The sequence below is a fragment of the Hemicordylus capensis genome, chromosome 16 (assembly GCF_027244095.1).
Source record: "Hemicordylus capensis ecotype Gifberg chromosome 16, rHemCap1.1.pri, whole genome shotgun sequence".
NCBI lineage: Eukaryota > Metazoa > Chordata > Lepidosauria > Squamata > Cordylidae > Hemicordylus > Hemicordylus capensis.
Genome location: NC_069672.1, coordinates 5010886 through 5020378, shown reverse-complemented (window position 1 = coordinate 5020378; position 9493 = coordinate 5010886). Strand labels below are relative to the sequence as shown.

General features: G+C 42.4%; 1 protein-coding gene across 1 annotated transcript in view; it reads left to right on the top strand.

Annotated features, from left to right (window-relative positions):
- Positions 1–1416: 1416 nt before the first annotated feature.
- Positions 1417–9493, top strand: part of KAZN (kazrin, periplakin interacting protein) — a 288079-nt gene continuing 280002 nt past the window's right edge. The window contains exon 1 of the mRNA XM_053281100.1: positions 1417–1544. Within this exon, the coding sequence (XP_053137075.1) occupies positions 1454–1544 (91 nt within the window). The 5' untranslated portion in view covers positions 1417–1453. The remainder of the gene's footprint in view (positions 1545–9493) is intronic.

The following is a 9493-nucleotide window of genomic DNA, read 5'->3' as shown; positions in this document are numbered from 1 at the left end:
AATCCTGGCCTTGTGGCAGCAAGATGGAGTGTCCATCAACGTTGGTCAACTTTTAACTGAGGACTGGCTTACGTCTGACTGATTGGGGGGAAACCTAGGAGACATGCTGGTAGTGGGTGTATTTAGATGCCACAGAATGCCATCCATAAGATCAATCCTCTCCAAAAACTAGACTGACTTTGTAATCATCCCAGTGGGGATGACGTATCAGCTCCAGGTCATGGCTGTGAGCTGCAATCAGCCCTTCAAGCAGCTATTGTGGAAGGGAAGGGTGGAGTGGATGTACCCTGGAGTACTTACCTTCCAGTTATCGTCTGGTGGTCCAGAGACGCGTCAGAGGTTCATTATATGGCAGGGGTTCGAGATATGTTGCCTAACAAATGGGATGGGGGACTCGGAAGGTGCTAGTGGTGTCTTAAACCACATTCAGAGACGGGATTTGAGGCTTTTGCTGGAGACGGGAATCCCATCCCACAATTCACACAGACACACACTCCGTCCCACCTCACTGTCAGCTCTGAGCCCCGAGGCTGTACCTCACTCCTCTGAAGACAAGCAGGTTTCTAAATAACGTCACTGATGTTGCCTACTCTGTTTTCTGTCACTACATGCTGTCACAGGAGTCAGAGAAGCATAGCTGGCTGTCTCATGCCCAGGGATGAGATGTGTATGATGCATGCAGGAATTTTAGAATCGGGGAGTGGCGGGGGGGAGACCTTACCTTTTCTCCTTTCTGGCATCTCCTTCTGTTTCCAGAAGACCTTTTTTTTTTTTTTTGCTTTGCCGAGTGGAGGAGAGGGAGAAATACTGCAGCAGCTGGTGAGGGACGTAACTTAATGATGCTTCTAGCTCCTCCTGCATCTCTGCTTCAGTTTGGGCGCTGCGAAGGAGAGAGTGAGAGACAGATTTTGAGTGGAAGGGGCCGGTGCCAAACAAAAGGCAAGTCATTCTGTTTGGTCAGTGGAAGGTTGTATGTTAGAGAGTAGGTTTGCTGCTGAGTTGAAGAGAGAGAACAAGCTGCACCGGACCAAGAGATTACCTTGGTTTGGGGCTGGGGGGTTATTTGTTTTTTGAGGGGTGTGTGTGTCCAAGCCACAATCTAAAAGGAGTGTCAACTCCTTTGCAAACTCATCTTCAGCCAAACTAAGGGGTCACCCAAGAATGACAGCAAGGAATGACAGAATTGACTTACTTGAACATCAGCACTCTCCTTTGAGAGCTTCTGGAATGAGCTGTGACGGAGACGAAAATCTTCCCAGGCTCCAAGAGGCTCGCTGAACAGAAATGGGACCTTGGTTTCCTTCAGACACCTAAGCGCAGGCAAAATCCACACAGCCCCTTTGGAAGCGGCTTCCACCCGCCTGCATTTTGTATCTACGTCTGTGGAGCGGAAATAAACACAACTCCAAGGTTTAGGATTTTTGTGCACACGACTGGGATTCCTGCTAATGCCATGGAGACTTCAGCTGGAGTTTCGACCTCTGCAGCTGCACCTGTGACCTTCTCCCAGGTATTTGGACAGCAGTGTGAACTCCTGGAGGCAGGTAAGAGATGGGGTACAGGTTTTATCTCTGCACAACAAATGCTGTTTCTCCCAGAATCCCTTGGAAGGCTGCAGGAGATGTCCCTTTCAGATCATGTGTGCTGAGGGTTGCGGGGGAAACACGCTTTGAGATGCCCAGTCAGGCCTGAAGTAAAAACGGGCCTTTATTTACATTGGTTGACATACTGAATACAATCTGAAATGGTTGTATAACTTTTCTGTCACTGAAAACTTGAAAATAAACTTGATCCACATTTTTTTTTGTTGTTGTTGTTTACACAGTCAGACAGGTGTTATTGACTGGTTTGTTTTATCCAGACATCGAGTCCTTCCCAAGGAGCTGGGATGGCTGAATTTTATTGTCAATGTTGTTGCTGTTATTATAGATATCATCGCAGAATATAGGCTGTTCCAGTAAAGCTGCTTTTTGTAATTGGCTGATGGTGATTTCTGTGGCCCCTCTGGTGTTGAGGTGCTCTTCAAGGTCTTTTGGAACTGCACCCAAGGCGCCAATAACTACTGGGATTATTTTGGTCTTTTTCTGCCACAGCCCTTCAGTTTCAATTTGTAGATCTTTGTATTTTGTTATTTTTTCTATTTCTTTTTCTTCTATTCTGCTATCCCCTGGTATTGCTATGTCGTTTATTTTGACTTGTTTTTCTTTCTTCTCGACTACAGTTATATCTGGTGTATTGTGTGGCAGATGTTTGTCTGTTTGTAGTCGGAAGTCCCATAATATTTTTGCATCTTCATTTTCTACCACTTTTTCAATTTGATGGTCCCACCAATCTTTGGCTACAGGTAGCTTGTATTTTTTGCAGATGTTCCAGTGTATCATCCCTGCTACCTTGTCATGCCTTTGTTTGTAGTCAGTCTGTGCGATCTTTTTACAACAGCTGATTAGGTGGTCCACGGTTTCATCTGCTTCTTTACAAAGGCAGCACTTGCTGTTTGTTGTGGATTTTTCGACTTTTGCTCTGATTGCATTTGTTCTTAGTGCCTGTTCTTGTGCAGCCAGTATCAAACTCTCTGTTTCTTTCTTCAAGTTGTCATTCTTAAGCCATTGCCAGGTCTTGGTGATGTCTGATTTTCCACTTATATTGTGCAAATATTGACCATGCAGTGGCTTATTTTCCCATTTTTCTGCTCGGTTCTTGACTTGTTCTTTCTTGTAGGCCTGCTTTGTTTCATTGGTGTTGAATAGTTTCTCGTTATTGACCATTTGAAGTGCATCTTCTTCACTGTCCTTGATATATTCTTCAAGGCCTCTTTTCTCCTCCTCTACTGCAGCATTCCTCTTCCACCTGAGCTGCGAGGGAGGTAGAGCCTATCTACATCACTGCGGGGGTGCAGAGCATGACTGATTGTCATGATTTTCCTGGTCTAACGATCTAGCATCTCTAGCTCTGCCTGGGTCCAGTCTATTATTCCTGCAGTGTATCTGATAACAGGTATAGCCCAGGTGTTTATGGCTTGTATGGTGTTCCCGCCATTGAGTTTGGACTTGAGGATTTTTCTGACTCTCCTGATGTATTCACTTCCAATTTTTCTTTTAACTTCAGTGTGTGCAATGTTATCAGCCCGGAGAATGCCCAAGTATTTGTAATGTTCTTTCTCTTCCAGGTTCTTGATGTTGCTTCCATAGGGCAGTTCTATTCCTTCTGTTTTTCTTATTTTCCCTCTGTTCATTATTAATGCAGCACACTTGTCTAGTCCAAACTCCATTGCTATATCGCTACTGAATATACGGACAGTGTTTAGCAGTGATTCGATTTCTGACTGGGACTTTCCATACAACTTCAGATCGTCCATGTACAGCAGATGGTTGATTTTACTTGATGTTTGGTATCCGAGGCCTGTTTTGTTTAGTATTTGTGAAAGTGGGATCATGGCGATCACAAACAACAGAGGGGATAGTGAGTCCCCTTGGAAAATGCCTCTTCTAATGCTAACCTGTGCAATTGTCTCGCCACTGATTGTTAACTGTGTATTCCACATGCTCATTGCTTTTTAAATAAATATTGGAATGTTTTTGCAGACACCAGTTGTTTCTAAACAATTTAGTATCCCTGTGTGAGTCAATCCATGTAACACTTAGATTTGTTTTTCTTCTCTTGCAATTTTCTAAAATCATTTTGTCAATCAGCAGCTGGTCTTTTGTTCCTCTGGTGTTCAGGCAATTTCCTTTCTGTTCAACTGGAAGCTGTTTGTTAGTTAATAAGTGTTGCATCACTTCATCTGCTATTATTCCAGTTAATAATTTGAACATGGTTGGCAGGCAGGTTATCGGTCTATAATTACTTGGAACTGCACCTTTTGCTGGGTCTTTCATGATGAGATGAGTTTTCCCAGTTGTTAGCCATTGTTCAATATCACCTCATTGCAAAATGTGATTGAACTGTTTTGATAGTTGTTTATGAAGGCTTGTTGGGTGTTTAAGCCAAAAGCCATGCAGTTCATCATCACCTGGTGCAGTCCAATTTTTAATTTTCTTTGCTCTTTCACTTATTAATTCTGGTGTTGTTATTAGATCTTGCATTTGTTGGTTACATTTTTCGACCGCTTTCACCCAGCCTGCTTTTTTATTATAGTCTATTGGGTTGTCCCTTAATTTTCCCCAGAATTGCACTGTGAATTGCACATATTACTACTACTACTACTACTACTACTACTACTACTACTACTATTATTATTTCAATTTCTATACCACCCTTCCAAAAATGTCTCAGGGCGGTTTACACAGAGAAATAATAAATAAATAAGATGGCTCCCTGTCCCCAAAGGGCTCACAATCTAAAAGAAACATAAGATAGACACCAGCAACAGTCACTGGAGGTACTGTGCTGGGGGTGGAGAGGGCCAGTTACTCTCCCCCGCTAAATAAAGAGAATCGCCATGTTAAAAGGTGCCTCTTTGCCAAGTTAGCAAGGGTTATATATATCCGGCATTTAAAAAGTTGCTGTTTGGGGGTGGTTGTTAGTTTCCGTGAAACTGCTCCCCTTGTTGTTTATGTTTTGAATGCCATTTGCCTGAACGGAAGCATTTTGCTGCTGTTGAGGAACTAATCTGGATAGCACCCAGATCTACCTGCAGATGGTGGCATGGACTGAACCATGAACCATTATGAACCCCACCGCCCATTGAGATCATCAGGAGAGGTCCGTCTGCATTTGCCACCAGCTCGTTTGGTGGCCACTCAGGGATGGGCCTTCTCTGTTGCTGCCCCAAGGCTTTGGAATGCTCTCCCTAGTGAAATAAGAGCCTCCCCATCTCTGACAGCTTTTAAAAGGTCTTTAAAGACACATCTGTTCATCCAGGCTTTTCACTGATGCTGTTTTGATTGTTTTTAATGTTGTTTTAGAGCATTGTTTAAAAAAAATTAATTGTTGTGTTTTGGGTTTCTTGTTTTTGTTTTTAACTAATGTTTTAATGTTGTTTTTATTTGTTGTAAAGTGCCCAGAGACATAAGTTTTGGGCAGTATAAAAATATGTAAATAAATAAATAAATAAAATAAACCTTCTGCATGCTCAGCAGATACTTTACTACTGAGCTATGACCTTAGTCCCCAAGGTATGCTCTCCATCATATCCCCCAGCAATGGACACATGGAGAATTGTTAAACATAGTTTTGCGCACTTTATTATGGTATAGCTGTTTTTTAAAATTAATAGCTGACAAAAGTATGGATGAAATCAATGCAGCGATTTTAGTTTAAGAGCTCCTGGAGTGCTTTGAGACCCAGATACGTTGCTTCGTGAAAACATCCACACACAGAAGCCCAAACATTTCATGCCAGTTTAAATAGAAACAGCACGTTATCATGAATGGTTGATAGGCAATTTTAAAAAAAAAAGAGTGTCCTATGAAAATATGTCACTGAGGGTTGCATGAAACGAATATTTATCACTTTTTCCAGGGGGAAGTGGCAAAAAGGGCTTCCTGAGGAAGTGTAGTATGTCAGAAATTATTGCTTCCTGGTTTCCTCCTTGTCTCCTTCCTTATGGTTGCACAATTTCATAATGTCACTTTCTGATAAGAGGAATGGATCAGCAGGCTCGTGCTAACTACAGATATATATCTTATATTTCTGGGATGTCCTGTAGAGACCAAATTACTCTGATTCTAAAAGATCTACACTGGCTACCAATAGGTTTCCAGGCAAAATAGAGTTGAGCAATTATAGGACTGTTTCCAACCTCCCATGGCTGGGCAAGGTAATTGAGAGGGTGGTGCCCTCCCAACTCCAGGCAGTCTTGGATGGAACTGATTATCTAGACCTGTTTCAGACTGGCTTTCGGGTGGGCTATGGGGTGGAGACTGCCTTGGTTGGCCTAATGGATGATCTCCAATTGGGAATTGACAGAGGAAGTGTGACTCTGTTGGTCCTTTTGGATCTCTCAGCGACTTTCGATACTATCGACCATAGTATCTTTCTGGAACGTCTGAGGGTGTTGTGGGTGGGAGGCACTGCGGGATAACTAACCAAAGCTGTGAGAACAGAATCAGTCAGTTAGTGTCCAACATCCCACAAGCAGCACCATAGTGACTGTGGCATGCCGTAAACGTTCATTTCATGCAGTTGCCAAGGGCATTCTTGCACAAGTGGCTGAAATGGGACAAACGGAATTCTGCAATGGTAGGTAATTGGATATACGGATACAAATATATGCCACTTTCCAACAAAAGTTCCCAAACTTGCAACGACCACTATTTTTTTTGCGATTGATTGATTGATTTCTATACCACCCTTCCAAAAATGGCTCAGAGCAGATCACACAGGAAAAATAAATAAATAAGTAAGTAAGTAAGTAAGATGGCTGCCTGTCCCCAAAGGGCTCACACAATCTAAAAAGAAACATAAGACACTGGAGGAATGCTGTGCTGCGGGTGGAGAGGGCAAGTTACTCTCCCCCTGCTAAAGAAAGAGAGTCACCACATTAAAAGCTGCCTCTTTGCCAAGTTAGCAGGCATTAAATGCACATGCGATGTTATAGGACTGTAACACAGCAATAAAACTCAAAATAAAGCATTGGAAATGTGAACGGCACCTTGCTAACAGCACAATATTGAAACACAGGCAATATGGACGCACACTTGGAGGATACGTACTGAGATTGTTGAAGCAGGTAATTTGGAAAGTGCACTGCAATATCACATGCAATGTAATATTATGTTCCGCTCTGGGCATAGCATTTCTGAGCTGGCATTTGGCAACTATGATTTTTCATAGTGCTTTTTGGTTCAGTCCCTCCCCATGATAATTGATTTGGTACCTATAGTTAGTATTGTGGGGCTTAGTTTATAATGTTCTAATCATATCAAGGTGCTAGTTTTTGTAGATTCAGGAGTCAGGAAGGCAACTGTTTTAAATCTTGATCTGTATGTAATAATCTCATAAGTATGAAATGCAGCTGTCTCCTTTTATCCTAAGTTATGTATTTTTAGTAGTTGTGGTAGGTCCACTTTCAGCACCTTGATCGATGTTCAGAAGGACTTTTTTTCCAGTCTATTTGGTTTTATTGTTTGTAGTAGAAGTTTGACTATTTTCTCTTCGACATTTGTTTTAACCTTATGCTGGTCACTGACCGAAATAAAGAGATTTGATTTGATTTGATTTGATTGTTGTGCCCTCTAATACCCCTTGCAATCAAAAGTAGAGAGGATGAGGCCACATTTTATAGCCAGGGCAGTTGTTAGTAGAATGCAAGCTGGTTGGGAAATGTCTCATTGTCTGGTATATCATGTGTTTATTGTGCTAGAAGTTCGGATCATTGCAGATGCAGAAATATCTTTTTTTAGGCTTCTGTGGCTTGGGAGTAGGGTTTTGTTTGTTTGTTTGTTTTCTGTTTTGCTACGGGTTGGATGATTGCTAGTGAATTTATTTCCAGTTTAGTTCAAGCCATGTGAGTGGTAGCTAGGTATTGTATAGATTGTACCCGTGGCCAGGGTTGATGAAATAATTGATAATACGATAGGGCTCATTAAGTTTTTAAACCAAGATTTTCGGGACATGGGCCCGAGAGCTGAGTTAGCTGACTTTACTAGAAAATAGTATATGCCACAGGATGGCAGTATTTGCTGCAGGTGGTGAGAGTCCTGCTGCCTCTCTTTCTATCCTACAGATCAATCAGTCAGTGCTTTTATGACACTTTCAGGCTTTTGGTGGCTTTCCAGGGTTGGTCAGCCATTTCCCTTGGAAGCGGCATTAAGAACAAGATGAGAACATTTTAAAATATTCCCAGCAAAGGGTTGTAAACGATACTGCTGCTTTATGTGGAGCTTTGGGAACAGTTTCAAAGCAGCCAGATTTTACGATACCGTGCTTTGACTGAAAAGGTCTCCCTCCATTTACAAGATCTTCATGTGTTGCTTCGAAAGATAATAAATTGCTGTTAAAAATAAAAATAGCTGAATCAAGGGTATACAAAAAATGAAGATAGATAGCTAGATAAATAGACACACACACACATGCACACACACCATATATATTTTTATTTTTATTTTATTTATTTTTACATTGATATCCTTCTATTCCTCTAAGGAGCTCAGAGTAGTGTACATGCTTATTTTTATCCTCACAACAACCCTGTGAGGTAGGCTAGGCTGAGAGATGCATGAAAGGACCAGTCAACCAGTGAGTTTCATGGTTGAATGGGGATTTGAACTCTGGTCTTCCCAGTCCTAGTCCAACACTCTAACCACTACACTACGCTATCTTTCTCTCTCTCCCTCCCTCCCCCATCCCCTGCTCCCTCCCCCCACCCTCTCTCTTTCTCTCTCTCTCTCTCTCTATTTGGGGAAAGTGGTTCCAGTACCCTGCCAGGATTAAAAAACACAGAAAGCTGTCTTAAACTGTCAGACCAAATCTATGTTCTAGCAACTGGCAGAAGCTCCGAGATTTCTGGCATCTTTACTGCCAGGAATCTTATCTGCAACCGTCTTCATGCAAATCAGAAGCTCCACCAGTGGACTATGGCCTAAAGCCCTAAAAGTAAGATGTTAAAATCCCTATGGTTTCATGATGATGGTCCACAATTTCCCTAGGATTAAAAATAGAGAGAGAAGCCTTGATAGAAAGATTTAATTTAATTTGTCCTCTTAGCTAAGCAGGGTCCACCCTGGTTGCATTTGAATGGGAGACTTGATGTGTGAGCACTATAAGATATTCTCGTTCAGGGAATGGAGCCGCTCTGGGAAGAGCAGAAGGTTCGAAGTTCCCTCCCTGGCAGCATCTCCAAGAGAGGGCTGAGAGAGATTCCTGCCTGCATCCTTGGAGAAGCTGCTGCCAGTCTGTGAAGACAATACTGAGCTAGATAGACCAATGGTCTGACTCAGTATATGGCCGCTTCCTATGTTCCTATGTTCCTAATTTGGGCAATTATGTGTGAGTGTTCCTCATAAAACTGGAAGTAGGCATCAGCTTTTGATGAGGCTGAAGATGCAAACCATGGGGGTGATTGGATGAGAGATTTAATGTCTAGTCTTCTGAATAGCTAACTGGCTACTATTTTGGGCCACACTGGAACAAATGAATGAAACTAGAAAGGCCCTATTATGGTCTCGAGAAGCACACAGACAATTGTGCGTGGAAATGCTTTGGCCACTGGAGGTCTCTACAAACCGAAAACAATGGCTTTGTATTATTCTACAGCAAATCTGTAGAAATGAAACATTGCCTCTTTGCACTGACATGTACTGCATTTTTATATACAAGCATGCTTCTTGGTTTTGCAATTGTTAGCTACCTAATATGCCACTTAAAATCACATTTGCAACTAAATGAGAGAGGAGAGCTGGTCTGGTGGGAGCAAGCATGACTTGTCCCCTTAGCTAAGCAGGGTCTGCCCTGGTTGCATTTGAATGGGAGACTACATGTGAGCACTGGAAAATATCCCCCTTAGGGGATGGGGCTGCTCTGGGAAGAGCATCTAGGGTTCCAACTTCCCTCC